Source organism: Bos javanicus, chromosome 2, assembly GCF_032452875.1.
Source record: "Bos javanicus breed banteng chromosome 2, ARS-OSU_banteng_1.0, whole genome shotgun sequence".
NCBI classification, from domain to species: Eukaryota; Metazoa; Chordata; class Mammalia; order Artiodactyla; family Bovidae; genus Bos; species Bos javanicus.
Genome location: NC_083869.1, coordinates 127,242,034 through 127,262,042, shown reverse-complemented (window position 1 = coordinate 127,262,042; position 20,009 = coordinate 127,242,034). Strand labels below are relative to the sequence as shown.

The window sequence follows — 20,009 nt, the reverse complement described above, 5'->3', positions numbered from 1 at the left end:
AGGTTCAGTCTGTTCAACCCACACATTTACCTTTAATGCCTCTGGGTGCCAGACTGTAGCCGAACATGGAAAGATATGAATGAGCCACAGCCCTTTCGAAGCCTTCCCTGCCCCGGGAAGGGGCCCCGTTATTCCTAAATACTCATCAGGCACCTGTGATGGGCAGGAATTGTTCTAGGCAGTGGAGGACTGCAGTGCACAAAACAGAGCCTCCCCTCCAGCAGTTTACGCTCTGTTGGGGAAGACGGTAAACAGGGAGGCAGACCCCTGTGTGACGTTGCCAGGGATTAAGGTGCTGAAGATAGAGAGAGGGAAGAGCTATCACAAGTGCCAAGGCCAAGGCTCTAGGGCTTGGAGGGCTCCAGGAGCAACAAACAGCTGGCATGAAGATAGGGAGGCCAAGCGGAGAGAGGAAGCCAGGGCAGGATCACAGCCCTCCAGGCAGGTGGGGAGCCCTGGGGGTTTTGAGCAGAGGAAAGGCATGACACGACTTGCATTTCTGTAGTGGAAGGCCGGAGGGGGTGAGGAGGGGGTAGAGGCTGGACCTCTTATGAAGACAGAGCCGCCAAAATCTGCTGCGGGACAAGATGTGGGGGTGAGAGATGAAGAGTCAAGGGCTTGGGGCCACAGCTCTTGGGAGGAGGGGGTTGGCATTCACCGAGGGGAGAAGACTGTGGGAGGGACAGGTTGGGAGGGAGGGGCAGGATTTGCCTTCAGACAAGTTATAGGCGAGATGTCTCTAGATCTCCAAGTGGAAGTGTGAGTAAGGCCTTGTTGAATAGTGCGTCTGGGCCGGAGCTTGAGGTCCTGGGTGGATATTTAAATCTGGGAGTCATCAGCACCACGTGGATGGTATTTAAGCCGTGAGGCCAGATTGAGTCACTAAGAAAAGGAAGTAGAACAGACGAGAGGCCCAAGGACAGAGCCCCACGCTTTCAAGGCCTGGCGATGAGGAAGAACCAGCAAAGAAGCTAGAAAGAAGCAACCACAGGGTGAGAAGGAGAAGCAAGAGGAAGAGGAGCGTCCTGAAGGCCGAGACCCAGCCCAGAGCCAGAGCAAGGCCAGGGAGTCCATGCAGGAGATGGGCCAGCCGGGTCTCCTCCCTCCTGTCTGCCCACTCCACTGGCAGCTGTCTCTTGAGCCTGGAGGCGACCCTGCTGCAGGCTGAGCCCCTGCTGTTACAGAGGACAGGGCAGTAAATTGACAGCTCCATTATGGTGGTGAGAGTGGAGCACTTGTGGAGATGAGAGTGCACAAGCCTCGAGGGTGGGCCCCGAGGGGCTGGTGAGGACGTCTCAGGGAGGGTGAGACCTCATGCAGATTGTGGGGGGTAGGATCACTGTGGCTTCCTGGCCGAGGAGGCCCTGGGTAGGCTCTAGATCCTGCAGGAGAAGTGGGGATGGGCAAGGCAATTCTTAGCAGAGTTTGCAGAAGTATCACAGAAGTCAGGGCAGGTGCTGAGGCTGCAGGGAATGGTGGATGGCATTGGGGTTTGGGCCTCTGGCCTTTGGGGTAGCAGGGAAGGGGTGTGAGAGAAGCCCTGGGAGCATTTGGCCTCAAGGAACTCACAGAAGGTCACCTGAATGGGAGGTCTGGGAAAGTTCTATGGAGGCTTTCTGGGCAGGAAGAGGTTGGCTGGGTGCAATCAGAGAAGGCTGCCAGTGGGAGGTGACCTTGAAGAAGGTGAAGGCTTTGCGTATGCCCAGATGCACAGAGAAGCTCTCTTGTCAGAGGAGACCACACATGCAAATGTAGGGAGGGCAGAGCACGCAGCCTGTGTCCAGGAAGCGGAGCTGGATGGGAGATGATATTAGCCAGATCCTCTGGACTCAGACCCAAAAGGCCTCACCCCCTGTCCCTGATTGTTGCATGGGTACTGCAAAGCCTTTGCAGGTTCCTGAGCTGGGGAGGGGCACAGTAGATCTGGTTTTAGGAAGACAGGTAAGGTGACAATGTACAGGGTGAATCAGAGAGGCCTGGGAGGCAGGTAGACCTTTTCGGAGGCAGGTGTGCAGCCAAGTCCGGAGAAGGCAGTGGCACCCCACGCCAGGACTCTTGCCTGGAAAATCCCATGGACGGAGGAGCCTGGTAGGCTGCAGTCCATGCGGTCGCTAAGAGTCGGACACGACTGAGTGACTTCACTTTCACTTTTCACTGTCATGCATTGGAGGAGACAATGGCACCCCACTCCAGTACTCTTGCCTGGAAAATCCCATGGACGGAGGAGCCTGGTAGGCTGCAGTCCATGGGGTCGCTAAGAGATGGACACGACTGAGCGACTTCACTTTCACTTTTTACTTTCACGCATCGGGGAAGGAAATGGCAACCCACTCCAGTGTTCTTGCCTGGAGAATCCCAGGGATGGGGGAACCTGGTGAGCTGCCATCTATGGGGTCGCACAGAGTCGGACACAACTGAAGCAACTTAGCAGCAGCACAGCCAAGTCAGGGGTGGGAAGCAGTGGACACAGGTGGGACCCATGTGACGCTTTTCCTTTAAGTTGAGGTCAAGACTTTTACAAGCTGTGTCTAGTGCCCCACAGGGTGGTGAGAGACCAGTAAATGCAAGAGTATCACAAGGCCTCAGTGACCCTAGAAGACTTGGTAGAGGGGCTGCCCAGGGCCAGCTGGGGACAGAGAGGGTCACATTTTTGCTTGTAGGGGCAAGCTCACGTGTACCCATCATCGTGCCAGCTCCTTTTCATCCACCGCCCCACTTAACCCTCCCAGCAGCCTTATCAGGTTGGTCCTACTGTATTCATCTTGCAGATAAGAAAAATGAGGCTCAGCGAGGTACAGTGACTTGCCCTGTCACACAGCTAGTACCTAATGGAGCCAGAATGTGAACCCATGCCTCCCTGGGCCAGGCCAGAATTTCAAGGTGAGCTAAGGGACCCCAGAAATAAGAGCAGTAAACTGATTTGTTAAGCGCTTACTCCAGGCCAGACATGTACACGTGCATTTAGGCTGGGCATTATATGATACCCTCGTCCCAGGTCAGGAACCTTCAGTGGCTCCCCAGTACCCCGGCCCAGGGGCCTTTACCTCATTTTACACATGAGAACTTTGGCACTTAGAGGGGATATGTTGCTGCCCCAGCCTGGAATTTGAACCCAGAGCTGTGGTTTGTTTCTTTGTTTTTTAACAGACCCCACTGCCTCTATTCCTGGAGGAGGAAATGGCAACCCACTGCAGTATTCTTGCCTGGAGAATCCCATGGATAGGGCGAGCCTGGCAGGCTACAGCCCATGGGGTCACAAGAGTCAGACACCACTTAGCGACTGAACCACCACCACCACTGCCTCCTGCCCCGGCAGAAACAGGAGCCAGCGGTGTCCTTTGTGAACAAGAGTTCAGAGCTAGAGCTGGGGGCGTGGGCTGCTGCAGCCCAGGGAAGCTGCCGAGCCAGCTGCCTGACTCTCTGCGCCCCTCTGGCTCTTTCCCGACAGTCTGTGGGCCTGTTGACTGAACAGACAGACCTCTTTTTCCATGGGGGAGCTACCCCAGACGGGCCACAGGTGCAGATACAGAGAAGGTATCACGCCTTCTCTCCTGCCTAGCAGCCGGGCCACCAGGTAACCTCTGGCCTGAAACGAAAAGCTTTCCAATAAGTGACTTGCTGGCCTGCGGCCCAGCAGGGTGGTGGCTGGGGGCGGGGTGAGAGGAAGCTGAGAGCCAGGGCAGAACCCTGCCAACAGATCTCTTAGTGAGCGGCCTCGGGAGTGTTTGGGAGGACAGCTGATCACGAGGCTCCCTGGCTGCCCTCCCGGCCCAGCTGAGGTCCCGAGGCCTCTGGGCTCAGGGTCAGACCAGGAGATGGAGGGCCCACGGGGTGAAAACACCCAGCAGCTGGGGGACAGGATCCAGAAATCAGATACTCTGGGCTGCCTCACCCTTGGCCCTGAAGGACACGCAGCTTGGGCTTCTCTTCTCCTCACTGACCAGAGCAGCTTCCTGGCCCCATCAGGAAGAAGGCTCAGCTAGCAGATCTGAAATTGTTTCCCAGCGAATCGAGACGCCCTCATACAGAAAACACATTACATGTGGCCCAGCCTTGGGCTCCTCTCCTCCCTTGGCCTAAACTTGAAGGGGATCTCTCTGGGGTCCTCGTCTATGAAATCCTGGGGTGAGGCAAGGCGGGGATCTCAGGAATTCCTCCAGGCCCTTAAGAACTCAGGTTTGAGGCCCTGTGGTGAAGGGAAGGCATCAGAGCCCAGAGCGTGGATGCCAGGCCAGCACCCTGGGGTCTGGGCATGTCTCGTCCGTGTGTGGCCCATCTGTGTCTCAAGGCCTGAACACCTCAGGAGGGTCCAGAGCTCCCACGAACTGTGTTCGGCCTTGGACACCTGCCTGGAAGCAGCCGGGATAAACCAGGAAAAGATCGACTTTGTTTGGCTTCGAGTGTGTTTTCCTATTAATGCTTAAGTGTGGGAGGGGTTGATAGTCTGGAAATTCAGTTCAACCCAAATAGCAAAGCCATCCCAGGACACATGTCTCTGGACTGGGAAGTGAGTCGTTTTACCCCACCCCCTGCCAGCCCTCCCCACCCTCTACTTTTCCTTGCAAAACCCTTCCTCCTGGAAATGGCTCTTTAACCTCCAGACTTAACTTTCTGCCAACTTCTCCTGGGTCTACCTCCCATCCTTTTCCAGGGCATGCCTTTTATCTGACCTTGCCCAGCTTAGAGAGGTGGTTAAGTGTTTGAGTTTCATAGGCATTACTCTGCAAAGTCAACACAAGTGAGCAGTCAGGGAAGCACTAATTAAGGAGATCAGACATTAGCTCTGAATGCAGGAGGGCCCGCAGAGCCGTGCTTCAAACTCAAGTGGGGCTCCGCACCCGTTGGCCAGCTCTGGCAGCATCTGGGGGAAGGAGTACTCTGAAGGAACAATACTCCTCTTAAGTTACCCACTAGTCCCTGAAGGAAATTGCTGCTGCCTGTGATGGCTGTAGTACAGAGTTGATGGGAGCCTGCCATCTCTTCCAGGAAGCCCTCCAGGTGGCACCAAGCACATCTCTTTCTCCCTCCTTTCCTCCTTCACCATCCTCTACAAGCCATGCTCTGTTGTCCCACATGGGGAGGTCTTCCTCGTTGCTTTTTTGTCCGGCTTGTGAGGGGGAAACGGTACAGTGTTCTCTGCCTTTACTTCCAAGACAGGAGTCTGAAGCCCAGGGGTGGCCATGGACTCTTTAGTGTGTGTATGTGTTTGGTTTCTTTGCTCAAACTGTCTTTCCTTTTTTTTTTAGGCAGAAATAAATTTCTGGTTATAAAAATAATCCATGAGCTAGAAGCAATCAAAAAGCACCTGTAATCTTCACCCTCAGAGATAACCACTGAATCACTTCCTGCCAGACTTAATTCTGTACCAGCTTGTCCATACTGGCAAACAGTAAAGAAATTATACTCTGCTTTTTTGTGGGGTTTTTTTGCAATTTAATTTTTTTAGCTTATCAGATCCTATGGCTATCTCCCCAACTAATAGTCTTTCTCACTTGTGTGAATGTATGCATAATGTCCTAGTTTGTACATAAACCACAATTTGTATAACTGATCCCCTATTATTGGAGTTGGAGCTTTTTTTCCCCCAACTTTTACCCATTATATTTGGGGCTTTCCTGGTGGCTCAGATGGTAAAGAATCTTCCTTCAAGGTCTGCCTACGAGGCCTGGGTTCTATCCCTGGGTTGGGAAGATCCACTGGAGAAGGGAATGGCTACCCACTGCAGTATTCCTGCCTGGAGAATTCCATGGACAGGAACTTGGTGGGCTACAACGGGGTCACAAACAGTCAGACACGATTGAGCAACTAACACTTTCACTTTCACTTTTTCACCCATTATATGTTACTGCAATAAATACCTCCCTGGGTAAATATTTAGGAACATCTATTTTCTTAGCATAAAATAAAGAGTGGAATTGAGTCAGAAGACTAGCACATTTTTTAAGATTTTGTCGACCAAATGCCAGTTCACCCTCCCCTCCCCTCACCCTCCAGCATCACAGAAAAGTGGTAGGTACCGCCTGGTGCTGATAGCTGGCTTGCTGGCGGACATAAAAGTGAACCAAGGTCTGGGAAGCGGCTCAGCCCTTGGACTTGTCTCCCCGACCCACCACCCCCTCTTTGCTGCCCTGAGGAGGAAGCAAAGGGAGGACTCTGGATCCCAGATGTGCCTTTAAAGGCTGGTGACCCTGGAGTCTCCCTGAGTTGTGCCTGGGAGCCTGCCCAGGTATTTAGAGGAGGCCTGGCGAATGATGGCTTATGGTTGGGGTGGAAAGGATGAGAACGACCCTGGGTCACGCCCTGCATCCTCTGTGCCTGCAGGAGGCCTCAGCGGGGCCACGGTCATCGACTCCCTCGACACCCTCTACCTCATGGAGCTGAAGGAGGAGTTCCAGGAGGCCAAGGCCTGGGTCGAAGAGAGCTTCCACCTGAACGTGGTGAGTCCGAGACCTCCTGGGCTACTAGGGCTGGAAGGGGCCTGAGAGGTCAGCCACCCGCTCGCCTCCCATCTCTGAGACCCAGGCTGCCCAGCAGGGCATTCTCAGAGCCAGGGCTCCCAACACTCTGTGCCAAGTGCCCTCCCCTGTGACCAGCCTTAAGGTGGGGATGTCCCACAGCCCATGAGTATCTACCAGCCTGAACTGCAGGCACGTTGCTCCCACCCAGGAAGCTCCTTCTGGGAGTAAGTCTGTCAGACAGAACAGCTGCAACAGGGGAAGCGACTCTAGAAAGGGAGAAGTGGCCATCCGCTTGGACCTGCCCTGAGCCGGAGTGCCCATCTATGTGTCCCCACGCTGCCCTCTTGAGACAGGTGAGGGGGCACGGAGGCCATCTGGTGTGAGGCCCAAGGCCAGGTCTGGGGCCCTCTTGGTCTCCAGCCTTTGCAGGCAACCCTGCTCAGGACCTCAAGGACCAGACCCTTGGGGAGGGAATGCTCATGCGTATGGATGGTACAGAAGCCTTAAGTGCCAGACGCCTGCCTCTCCCAGTGATCTCCCAGCCTGGGCTAAAGTGACAGATCCATCCTGGCAGTCTCAGCTCCCCTCAGGGAGAGGCCGTTTAGGTGGTCTGGGGAGCAGGACATGGAGACAGATGGTGGGGTCACGTCAAAGCCCACCGTCAGGCTCCAGCCGGGGCTCCATGAGTGACAGGTCCTGCTGTGAACTGAGACAGCTCCTGTAGCTCCTGGCAGAGTGGACGCCTCTGCTCTTAGAGGGGCCCACGTCACCGCGGAGCAGGGCAGAGAGACAGGGTGGAAGAGGTCTGGCAGAGCGACACTACAGGGGACGGCTCGGCCCGCAGGCTGGGAAAAGTCATGCGACCTTCCTGGACCTGAGTTTCCCACCCGAAAGATGGGGCGATGCTGGTGCCTAATGCACAGGCTTGTAAGGATGGATGACCATGGAGGGTTGTAAAAAGCATTTGATAACACACTGTAAAGTCCACTGGTGATAAAGTGATGCCATCATCCCTGTGGTGATTTTGAAGCTTGTTGTGACTTCTGCCCAGTCTGCGTGAGGTGAAGACGTGCAGAATCCTGCCATTTCCTACGGGAGCAGAGGCGGGAGAAGGCAGGAGTGGCTCCATAGCCCATCTGGCCCCTTAGCAGATGGTGGGAAGAGAGTGGGCCTCAGGCAGCTGCCGGAGGGGCCGGGTGGTGGCAGGGCTGGGGAGCCTAGGGGCATTCAGGCAGCCCGGGGACAGTTAGGGAGTGTCCCTGGAAGAAAGCCAGGTGGGGGCTCTTCACCTCTCTGAGTCTGGGCTTTCTCATCTGAAAGGTGGGTGTGATGACTTCACCAAGGACTGGAAGGCAAAAGAGAGGACCAGCTTTGCAAGTGCTCTGTTAGTGGACAAGCTCTCCCAGATAAAAGGATGGCCGTCATTGTCATCAATAACCAAAGACTGCAGTGTGGGAAGCGTGCAAAGGGAACCCTCGGGAGCAAGGGGGGGATGATAACAGGTACCTTTTTGGAGCCACACCCAGCCCTGGGCAGGCACTGGGCAGGCCTCTCCCCTGCCCCAGTCAGCATCTGCTGTCCACCCGCTCAGGAAGAGGAAACTCGGAGCGGGAAAGGCTGAGTATCTTGCCCAAAGTCCCAAAGCCAAGTGAGTGGCTCAGGTGGGATATTAAGCCAGATCTGGTCCTTAGCGTGATGCCCCAATACCCCTGCTTCGCTGTCCAGGCTTCAGAAAGAAGACGACAATGTTGAAGGCGAGTGTGGGTGTACCCTGAGGGCTGCGGAGCGGAGGCTAAGAAAGTGCTGATTGCCTGTCAGAATCTGCCTGGCAGCCCTCCTTTTGCCCCAGAACCTCCTCTGAGAACCTTCTGCTTGCCCTGTCAGCCCGGAGAAGGGCCACACCAGCCTCCTGCAAAGCCAAGGGGGCTCCCTCAGAGAGGGGAGGGGGCCAGACTGGGAGAGGATTTGCCGGTCCTCCGGCTAAGCTTCAGCCGGCAGCTCCCCCGGCGCGTTCTCAAGCTCCTTGGAGAGCAGCCAGGCATAACTTTGCTCCGATGGCCTCTGGCAAGGGCCAGGGAAGGAAGCCAAGCCCAGTGTTTATTTGGAACTCTGTAAATGTGCGGTAGCTGCCGCCGGGCAGGTGCTGATCCCTCTCGCCTTTTGCTCTGAAAACCCTCACCGTGGGGAGCCTGACCTGCTGGGCAAGGGCTTGGAGCCTGGCCCAAGTGTGGCTAGGCCCGTGGGGCAGAGGCAGTGGGTGGCAGGTGTGACCTGTCTCTAGGGCCCAGCAGGCCCTAGGGAACCCTGCAGGGATCTCATGAATATCCCCTCTGCCCTCCCCATCTTTCTGCCCTACAGAGTGGAGAAGCATCCTTGTTTGAAGTGAACATCCGGTACATCGGAGGACTCCTCTCAGCCTTCTACCTGACGGGAGAGGAGGTGAGTTGGCCTCTTGAGGCCCCTGGGTCATCCTGGCTGAAGAGGGCTTGGGAGAACACCAACCCCACCCCCTCATTTTATGAAGAAACAGGGGTTTCAGGGGATCCACATCCCATCTCCATAGGGCCACCTACAGATTCTTCCTCCTCTTCTGTCCGGCGCGTCCACTCTGCTGCTCAGAAGTGGCTCCCAAGTGGTGGTAAATCTTTAAGGGCAGCTGCTCCTGGGCCAGACACCAGCTCCAGGTCTCAAGGGTGTGACCAGGGAGGTGGGCAGCCACTGCTGGCCACTCAGCCCAGGCTAGCTGCGTTGGCTTCCAGAAGGAGAGCCTTGAAATGAGGCGAGAAGGTGGAGCCCTGGGCACGGAGTAGAAAAACCTGCCTGTCACCCACACGGGGCACCTGCCTGTGGCTTTGAGCAAGTTCCTTCTCCCGCTCCTGGGCCTCCTGCCTTCCCCTCCGTGGGGTGATCCCAAGCCCATGGAGTCAGAGAGCTCTTGTGAAATGGGACGAGAGGGAAAGGGTTCAAACCCAGGGCTGAAAGAATCCAGAGCCCATGTTCTCCGCACTGTAAGGAACCCTGAGATCACAGAGCGGGGACTTCATCCCTTGGGAGTGTCCGAGGATTGAGGGGCAAGCTGGCTGAGTCCCCAGCACATGGGTCACCCATCAGTCATGTCTCCATTACCCAGAGGGCTGCACTGCTCTGCACATCACTGCTGTGTCCACTTAGAGACAAACAATGGTCCTGCTCCCTGCCGGCGGGGAGCCTCTGCCGCCGCTGTCAGAGGAAGTCACTGGGTTGCCCTGGATGCCAAGGGTGTGGAGGCAGCAGTGAGCCCTCGATCTCTGGTCGCTCAGAGCCCCTCTCCCTCAAGCCTGATCTCCTCAGCAGAGGTTCCTGCTTGTACCAATTTGTCCCCAAATGATGGATGTGAGAGTTGGACTATAAAGAAAGCTGAGGGCCAAAGAACTGATGCTTCTGAACTGTGGTGTTGGAGAAGACTCTTGAGAGTCCCTTGGACTGCAAGGAGATGCAACCAATCCATCCTAAAGAAAATCAGTCCTGAATATTCACTGGAAGGACTGATGCAGAAGCTGAAACTCCAATACTTTGGCCACCTGATGCAAAGAACTGACTCATTGGAAAAGACCCTGATGCTGGGAAAGATTGAAGGCAGGAGGAGAAGGGGACAACAGAGAATGAGATGGTTGGATGGCATCACCGATTCAATGGACTTGAGTTTGAGTAAACTCCGGGAGTTGGTGATGGACAGGGAGGCCTGGCGTGCTGCAGTCCATGGGGTCGCCAAGAGTCGGACATGACTGAGCAACTGAACTGAACTGAACCAATGGCCCATGGGAACCCTGCGAGCCACCTGAGGCCTGAATGTCATTTGAAAAACCCCAAGACAGGAAAATGACATGGAGTCGAAGAAGGCACCAGGCTCTGCCCAGGCACTCCCCAGCCTCCTGTCCAGGATTGGGGAGGAGCAATACAGCTCAGGGCCCACCGTGGGTATAGGACCAATGATTTCTGGGGGGCAGAGCAGGCAGTGGGGTGTGGTGTGAGCGCCGTGGTCCAGGAGGCCCCAGGAGAGTCCGATCAGCACAGAGCCCCTGAGCAGGCAGGCTCCTGGGTGGTCAGCACTGCCCCGTGCCCCCAGACACGCCTCACTGACCCCTCCCTCCACGTGGCATAGACCAGGCTGCCCTAGCAGGTATGCAGACCAAGAGCTAGAGAGCCATCTGGTGCAGGTCACACAGGCTCCTGTGGCCTTCCTCCCGCGGCCTGGGTCCTAGCTCTTGCTCAGCCTGGCCCAGCATCACTGCTTGTAACCAACCGGGACTTGGCCACACGAGGGTGAGGACGCCCTCCTCTCTCCTCCTCCGTCTTGCCCACAGTGGGTATCCATGGGGTGGGCTGTTCCTATGAGTGTTTGTGGAATGGACGGTGAAGGAGCCCCCACATCCCTTCCGGTGCTGAGGTCTTTCTTGCCACAGAGGGAACCTGCAGGAGGTGGAGCCCCTGAGACTCCGCTCCCAGGAGAAAGACAAGTACAGCCACAGCCGCACCGAGTGACATGCGGAGCTCACTTTACAGCTTGTATAGCACATTCACTTACGTACATCCTCTCATCTGATTTCCAAAGGACTCTCTCTGAAGCAGCCAGGGCACGCATCACTGTTGCTTTGTGCAGAGGAGGCTCAGAGACAGCACATGGCTCACCCAAGGTCACGCAGCTGCCCAGACGGGAGATCTGAACCTGGGCTTTGACTCCCAGTCCAGAGCCCTTTCCGCTCTGCAGCACGTAATCACCCCTGTTCTGGAACTAGGAGGCCACTGCCCGTTGTTTACCGTGACTGTCTGAGGCCAACTCTCTCTGTGTTGGTTAGCGTGTGGCCTGGAAAAGAGCCACATAACATAGCTCCACAACCTCGGGCAAATTACTTCTCTGAGACTCAGTTTTGTCTTCCCCAAGGCTGTTGCAAGGATTGAAGTTCACGTAGATAAGACGCATCATTTCCAAACGATAAGGAGGACGGGCTTTCTATTCCCCATGGTACTACTCCTATCTACACAGTCCCCCAGCATCCTGCCTGGGATGGTTGAGACCCTGCTGAACCAGTCGGCAGGAGGGCCTTCCAAAGGAGGAGATGTGGTTTGCTGGGAGAGAGGAGCATTTCAGAGCAGTTAGCTTGGAGTCCTTGAGCAGAGGGCAGCCTGGAGCCCCAGCCTTGCGTGAGGGTCCCCATGGGTTCCTTTGTGCCTCTGTGCTCAGCCCCCCTGGGGGTCAAATGAAGATATCAGGACCTTCAAACAAGAGCCCCTTGTTACTGAACCGGTGGCTTCTGGGATGATTCGAGGCTTTGGAATCTGGTGTCTAGACAAACTCCCTTGGGATTCTGCTGTGCTGCCCCTGTCCGCACTTCTAGGACCCACTGTCTGGCACTGGACATTATCATCTCGCACCCATCACAGCCAGTCCCCAGGTGCAATTCGTCTGTCTCCCTCCCTCCCTCCCACCCTCCTTCCTAAACAAGAACCACACCTGCTCCACAGAGCCCTCTAATCCAATCCCAGGTGGTGTTCACAAACTCCTTCTCCACTGTGGTCCCCAGACGGCTGTCTGAGAGGCTATAAATTGCATCTGTTAGACGGAGAGGCCTCAGGAACGCTTCGTCTTGCAGCAACACGCAGTGGGCTCCAGCGCACTGAGACCCCCTTGGAGCCCCGAAGGGAAAGGAGATGCTTGTTGTCTCACCAGGAGTGGTTGCCTGGGGACTTGCATCTCATCTTTTTAAAAAATAAATAACCTTTTTGTGGGTTTGCTTTTATTGTAAATAGCACAGAAAATAGAGATAAACCAAAAGAAGAAAATAAAAATCCTCCATGAGCCTAGTCCTTTGGGAAGACCATTGTTAATATGTCGGTGTTTTCCCAACCTCTCCTCATGCGAAAGTTGAATTACACCATTGTGAAATATTGTCTCTTAATAGATCATAACCCCCTTTTTTACTATAAAACAACCATCTGCAACATCACTTGAGTGGTTGCACTTAAAAGCCATAATTTCACCATTTCCCTGTTACGTGATATCTAGTGTATTTGCCCTTTTTCTACTATTGTAAACAACACTGGAATAAGTAGCCATAAAGTTAAGTTGTTGGAAATTCCTTGATGATTTATTTCCTCAGAGGGTCACAGGTGATTTTGAATTAATCAGAACAGTTGGGCAGGGCCCCTGACACCTGGGCTCCCTAGTCGTCATATCCCTGGGTTAGCCACTCACCTTTGCTGCTGCAAAACAGAAAGGGTGCGCAGAATGTCAGGGGGAAAGGCCCTTCCGCTGGGTTTATGGCGTGGGCGAAGGCAGAGGTTTGCTGAGAAGCGCACGGAAGCCAAGTTGGGGAGCAAGGCCTGGAGCCCCCAGTCCAGTGCTCCTTACGTTCTGTCTGAAGGTGCTTCCCGTGTGCCCAGCCTGGGCAGCACTGACATTGGTGACCCGCTGCCCTGATCGCTCCGTCTTCCCGACAGTCACCCTAATCACAGCATAGTCACTGAGCCTTCCTCCTGGTCCTGACACCACAGTAGGTACTTTACAAACGTTATCTGATTTTCCTACTCCAGCAACCCTCTGAGGAAGGTAGTAGGGTCCTTAATTTATAAACGCGGAGGGGAATTGAGCCAGGAAGTCATGGAGTCAGGTTCACGTCCAGGCCTGTCTGACCCCAGAGCCTCATAAACCTCCCACTCTGGGTGTTTACAGGTATTCCGGATAAAGGCCATCAAGCTGGGAGAGAAACTCCTGCCAGCCTTCGACACCCCCACAGGAATCCCAAAAGGCGTGGTGAACTTCAAAAGGTAGGATGCCTTCTCGTTTCCCCTTTGTGGCTTTGGCTGCATCTGCATGGAAACTGAGGCACAGGGTGGCAGGTGGGGGGCGGGGTGGGGTGATTCTGGTGCGGGAATCACAGGGAGTGGGTGGCATAGTGAAAGCCAGCCTTAGCCAAGGGCTCACCTGATCTTCGTGGTGTGGAGAGCAGGGTCGCCGAGCCTCTGGGACCCTCCTGTAATGCTGCCATGACTCACAGCCCCACAGCTGTGCCCCAACCACCCGCCTCCTCAGCTGAGATGCCTGGCCAGGAGGGTCATCACACCTCCCACCACAGGCAGGAACCCGCAGCCACTGGGGAGTCAGGACCATGGACAGAGGGACCTTGGTTTGCTGACCCTCACCCTCAACCCCTTTCAGAGTTAAGTCTCAGGAGCCCTGAGGGGCTTCTTGAAACATCGACCCCATGGAGGCTCAGACTCCAAGGAGGAAAGACCTTGGCTGAGGTCACATAAGCCAGTAAAAGGCCACCTAGGATATGAGCCCAGGACTTCCAACTCAATTTTCAATAATATTTATTGTGAGTCCCCCCTATAAAACAAATTCTTCTCGCAAAAAAAATGTGGATTATACCAGAAGTGTTGGATAAGACCCAAAATATCACATGTGACTCCACTAAGCACGAAACCACTGGTATGCTTCTTTACTGGCCATTGATTTTCACTGGCTGCTTCCATCATTTTCCCTCCCGATGGGTTGCGTAATTCAGCATGGGAGCTAGCGTCTTCCTGGACGTTCACCAAGTCCCAGAGCCAGAGTGGATGGGACCTTGGGGAATGTGGCTGGAGCAGGTGGAGCCAGGCTGCAGCTCCAGCCCGCTCCAAAGCCTTCGGGGACTTACCTGCGTCCCGCTGCTTCCCAGAGGGGAAGGGCAGGGTGAAAGTCAAGGGGACAGCAGCCAGCAGGCCTTAAGATCCACTGAGGACCATGCAGCTTGCTCCTGGGGACCCCTGTGCACCCCACTGCTTTGCCTGCTCTCCATCTTTTTGTCCCCTGGGCTTCTCACCGCTTCTCTGGCCATTAGAGCCCAGCTCAGATGCCACCTTCTCCAGAAGCCAAAAGCATCCTCGCCTCGCCGGCCACCAGGCACTCTCTCTGCTTCGTTTGGCCCTCGTTACCCTTGTTCCCCACGTTCCCCCACCAGCCCTGGAGCTTCTTGAGGGCAGGACACACGTCCCCTTCTTTTTTCTCTCCTTCCACACGTGTTCACTCAAGGCGCCGTGTATGGGACGGGAGGCCAACTCTGATGATTGCTGATTCCTACGTTTATTGAGTGGTCACTCTGTGCCTGGCATCATGCCGAGGGTTTCGCTCATCGCCTCACCTATCACACTCCACACAGAAGTCCTTTAGGGTCAGTATTTATGTTATGGCTGCTGCCCAAGGTCTTCTTGCTCACAGGTAAGGGGCCAACTATTAAATCATTTTGTTATGGATCAAGAGCTGTGCTCCTGATGCCCACCTGGCCCTCCCTCAGGCAGGAACCCTGCAGCCCATCGCTGCGTGGAACAGATCCAAGAGTCTTAGTAGAAGGCACGAGCCGTTCCCCAGCACCCAGGGAGCACTCTGGGGCTGTGCTTTAGGCCCTGCTACAGCCTGACCCTGGGGAAAGAGCTGCAATATTTCCATCACACTGAACTTCTTGTCCCATCACCTGAAGCAGTTTCTTATCTCAGGAATCTCAGCCCCACAGGGGAGGGTAGGCAGAGTCTCTGGGCTCAGGTAGAGTTCCCACTGCCCCTGTCCATCCGGAGGAGTTCCCACCCTCTAGGGCCTTGCAAAGAAGAGGGGACTCGGCCTGCTCGGCATCTTGACTTACCATCTCTGGTCTGAAAGGATTCCTGGGGAGTGATGTCACTTCAGTCTTTGTAACAGACCAGCGAGGAACCTTAGGGACCCACTGAAACACCATCTCAGTGCCAGGCTTGACTCCTCAGAGTTGGACAGTTGGATCTCTTTTCAGGCTCCTTTCCCACAAACACTGATCCTGGAGAAACTTGGCCAGATGTCTCGGAGCCAAGACATAAGCACCCTGTGATTCTGACTCTGTGTCCCAGGTCTAGCTTCTCGGGCCTCCCTGCCCCGGGTCAGAATAAGACCTTAGCTCAGGCACCCCTCCCTCCTCCCTACATGGCATCCCCCTCCTCTGACCCCCAGCAAGCCCCACATGCTGCAGCCCTGGCCGCCTGCCTTTCCTGGGTCCCTCAGAGACCAGACCTGATCTCACACAGATCCTGACATTTCTGATTAAGAAAGCGCATTTATTTCTAGGCTGTTTGCATGCTGCCAGTGCTGTATACATATGTATGTAAATGCATATTTCCTGGCAACACCTCCCTCTCATTTTCTGGGTAAGAGAGTCTGTTGCTAAAAATGCCTCCTGGTTCCACCAGGGAAAGCATCAGGGATGTATACAGCCCTGGGGGCGTGGTGCTGAGTGTTGCCTTTGGAGAGGGCCTGCTGGTGGAGTGGGGTCCACGCTGCTGCCCCTGCCCAGCTCGGGGGGGAGGCAGGGGGCAGCCATGACCTGTGACCTGCAGGACCACTGGGCTCTGGGAGAGGGGAGGTGTCCAGTCACAGGGCCTCTGCAGGTAAATCAGCCTCTCCAGGTAGCTTTCACACACTCAGGCCACACACACGCATGCACCCCACTGCCACTACCCTAATCATGAAGGCTCAGACATCCAACCTCACCTTTGCCACACACACTGGTCCCATCCCTATGTGCACAGATTCACACCCAAATACGTGTTTACAAGTGCACCCTTCTGCCACACACATGCATCCAGGTGGTAATAATTATGCAGGTTTGTCGAATGGTCACCATGTCCCAGGCACGACGTTATGGATTCTCTCTCTTCATCACACAGCAACCACATGGACCCCACTTTAAAGGGAAGAAACAGACTCAGAGAGTTGAGGTAACTTACCCAAGGTCACACAGCAGCAAAGTTAGAAATTAGAATCCAGTCTCTGCCTGGTTCCAGAATTAACGATTGTGTTGATACCATACACGTGTGTACACACACAGAAGCTTCTGCCAGGCTAGGGAGGGGGATTATGGTTCTCTCACACGAGGGGAGAGAACGCAGGCTGCAGGCCCACTTGCCGGCTGAAAAGGCAGGGAGGGGAGCAGACCCGCTGCCGTCAGCCCAGCAGTCACAAGGCTGATCAGAAGCCCTCCTGGTTTTCGAATGGACGCTGCCCAGAACGGATGCATTCGGGGCACAGAGGACCGAGGGTGTGGGTTTGGTTGCAGCTCAGCTAACACTGTCAGGTTACTGTGTGACCTTGCAGAAGTGTCTTCCCCTCTCTGAGTCGGACTGCCCTAACCTGTGAAATAAGAATCTTGCTGTCTACCCCTGCAGTTGGATGTGAAGGTAGAATAAGATACCGCTGCTGCCTGGCACATATCAAGAACTTAACTCTAACAGACAACATAATCTAATGTGCATTATTACATAGTGGTTACAATGACAGTCATCGCATGCGTAATTTATAACTTACAATGACTCTATGAGGTGTGTAGATAAGGAGACCGGGGTCTGCAGGAATTCCCTGACCCGCCTGAGGTCCCCTAGCTGAGAACTGGGGGAGCCAGTTTGTGAGGCCAAGTCAGAGAGGGGAAAGCGCCTGGCCCACCGCCTGCCCCTGCCCAGGGGCGACTCCACCACTGAAGGTCCACTTGGGAGGGTGAGCACTGGGAGGGAGGGGAAGGAAGGAGAGGCTCCTGTAAGGAAAAGGAGAACAAAAGACTGCTGATCATGGCTGGGGCTTTTTTTTTGTTTGTTTACTTTGAATTTCTCTGCCAGGGCAGGAAGCATCAATTATTCAGGAAGACCTCTCTGGGTGCCTGAGGCTCCCACTGAGGTCACAGGCTGGAGAGAGAGGTCTCCTGGCCTGGAGGGAAGAGGGACACAGAGGGATCAGCTTCCCCTTCTCTCAGGGTGGATATGGGGCCATCTGGGGGACCCCTGAGGGTCGTACTCTCTGAGGCCGAGGCCAACAGATCTCACTTCAAATCCTGCCTCCACCACCTACTGGTTCTGAGCTTCTAAAGACAGCTCACTTCCCTCTCTATTTTCCTCAGGGATTAACGGTGCTTAACTTTGTGGGCTTTAAATGCAGTCATGATGTGGACGGCCCGCCCCAGTGCCTGCATCTGGAAGCTGTTTTATTTACTACCTAAAACTCAAATTTCCCCTCTGTGCAACCCCTCCCTCCCCACCTGCCCAGAGTCAGAGTAATACCAAGGAAACGGGTGTGTTTATTGAGGTCATTGCTCCAAATATCCTTGAACTCGATTCCATCTGTTTCTACAAGAGTTTCTTGAAACCACATCAGAGAGGAGAAAGGCAACCTCGGGGGAGCCCCAGCCCACCCGGATAAAGCAGGGCCCCTCAGCTGGCAAACTGTGGGCCCACACTTGCCCTCCTAGGTCCTGTCCTTGGGAGGCAGAGGGCGGACAGAGGCCAGCCGCCGGGGAGCCAGGGTCCCAGCTGCTCCACTTAACTGTGCGATCTCGGGCGGTGACATCACCATTCTGTGCCTTGTTTTCCCCATCTGTGAAAGGGGCAGATGGGAGGATTACCTGAGGCCCTGCCTCTGCACTCTTCCTCCTTGAAAGCACCCAGTACTTTCCAGGAAAGGGAGGAGGCAGTTAGCTGACAGCCTTCTCCGGCGGGGCCGCCGAGTCATGCTGGTGACCCATCTAAGGTGTTCAGGAGACGCCTGCATCTCTGCGGCGAGGAGACCTTTGCTCAGAGAGCCCCGGCTGCTTTCATCCCTAACCTCGGACTTCCCAGGATCTGGGTGGTCCCTGGTGGGTGGTCTTAGAAGAGCCAGCCACCCTTCAGGTGTGGGTTCCATGGAGTTCCAGGTGGGGGCTGTGTAAGTCCATGGGCAGCAGTGACTGCGGAGGGAAGGAAAGGGCCAAGCGGGGTCCCTCTCGTCGTCCCCCACTTTGGACCCCGGCCATGCACTCTCCACACACAGCAGCAATGATTGTGAGCAATCAGTTGCCCTTGAACAAGTGGATGGAGATAGAATGTTCTAGGGGGTCTTTGTGGTCCCTGACTGCATTATCCCTATCGCCTGTAAATTTAGCATCATGTCTGTGCCAGGTCTTGGCCACCAAGGCAGCTCTGCCCACATCCTTTGAGAGCCCACACATCTTACAGGAGCTGCTTGACCATAGAAACGAAGACTACTGCCTGTCAGACAGCCCTGGGTTTAAATGACCTGTAGGCGAGTTTCTCACCAACCTGAACATCCTCATCAGATAAACAGGGGGTACGAACAGTATCAACCCCCAGGGAGGATTCACTGCGATTGTATGGTGAAGCTCCTAGTCCAGTGCCCAGCACACAGTAGGTGCTCCCCCACGAAGCAGAGGAGCCAGCCCCGCCGGCAGGGGGTGACCCGACTGCTTCTGTCTTTTCAGCGGCTCCAACAGGAGCTGGGGCTGGGCCATGGCAGGGAGCAGCAGCATCCTGGCGGAGTTTGGATCCCTGCACTTGGAGTTCTTACACCTCACCCAGCTCTCTGGCAACCAGGTCTTCGCAGAAAAGGCAAGTCTTCTCTCTGCTCCCTCTTTCCCTTGTGGAGAGCAGAGGGTGAGCACTCAGCTTGTGACGGGGAGATGGAGCACGGGCCAGCTGAGAGTGGGGGGCGCCCGCAGCCAGGGCCAGTGTAGCAAATAGTTGCCTAATTGTACCTGATGGCAGGCGGCAGGGAAGGTGAGGACAAGGAGTAAGCAGGGAAGAGACATGGCTGCCAGCGAGAAGGTTTTCCCTGGTATACGTGTGAGCTTGGTGGCAACCACACACGTGTGAAATCCGGAGTAAGTGCAACCAGGGAAATCTAGGCACCAGCTTGCATTGGCAGGAACTGGCCACCCGGCACCGAAGTCCCCTTTCCAGAGACATTTAACTTCTTCGGGTGAGATCTGCCTGCCTTAGCGCTTCCAGACGCCCATCTAGCTCATGCTGTCAGCAGGCTGGCAAAGTGATTTCCCTCCGCGGCAGAGGCTCACGTCTGTTCCTTCTCAGTTACCCGGCTGGCTAGGACTGCAGGGGTGCAGAGAGCTAGTGTCCAGGCCTTTGTCCCTCCTGACAGCCACCCCTGCCCTGTGAAGCCCTCCAGAAAGAGCGGTTTCTCAGGGTCACAGCCCGGGGCAGTCCCATCTGGAAGGGTCCCCGTAGATCCAACTCTAAACCCAAAGAAGGAAAGTGGACACACACCACCCGCCGATGGTGCTTGAGCCTTCCCGAGTCCTGGCCCTGCAGGGAGATAAAGCCCTGCCCTCCAGGAAGCAGGAGACCACCGCCCCCCACCCCCACCACCCCCCCTGCCGCCAAAGTCTTCTCTTCCCCGGTCCTGGATTAGTCTCTTAGAATGCCAAGGGAGCCCAGGGGTCACAGAGTCACACCACTACAGTGGCTCCCAGGCTTACGTCAGCCAGCCAGCCTCAAACCATCACCTAGCACGCTGGCTGGCGAAGAAGCCATCTCAAGCCCAGGAATGTGCATTTTAAACAAGCCCCGTACAGGACTCCCTGGAGGCCCAGTGGCTGAGGTTTTGTCTTCTGGTGCAGGGTGGCGGGGTGTGGGTTTGATCCCTGGTCGGGGACCTAAGATTCCACATGCCCAAAAAACCAAAACATAAAAGCAATATTGTAGCAAATTCAATAAAGATTTTTTAAATGGTCCACATCA

At 55.2% G+C, this 20,009-nt stretch overlaps 1 protein-coding gene across 2 annotated transcripts in view; it reads left to right on the top strand.

The window, feature by feature from the left end:
- MAN1C1 (mannosidase alpha class 1C member 1) overlaps positions 1-20,009 on the top strand; it is a 151,384-nt gene that overhangs the window by 111,099 nt on the left and 20,276 nt on the right. For both annotated transcript variants that reach the window (XM_061393070.1, XM_061393081.1), the window contains 4 exons: positions 6,322-6,437; positions 8,817-8,897; positions 13,168-13,262; positions 18,737-18,863. In XM_061393070.1, the coding sequence (XP_061249054.1) occupies positions 6,322-6,437; positions 8,817-8,897; positions 13,168-13,262; positions 18,737-18,863 (419 nt within the window). The remainder of the gene's footprint in view (positions 1-6,321; positions 6,438-8,816; positions 8,898-13,167; positions 13,263-18,736; positions 18,864-20,009) is intronic.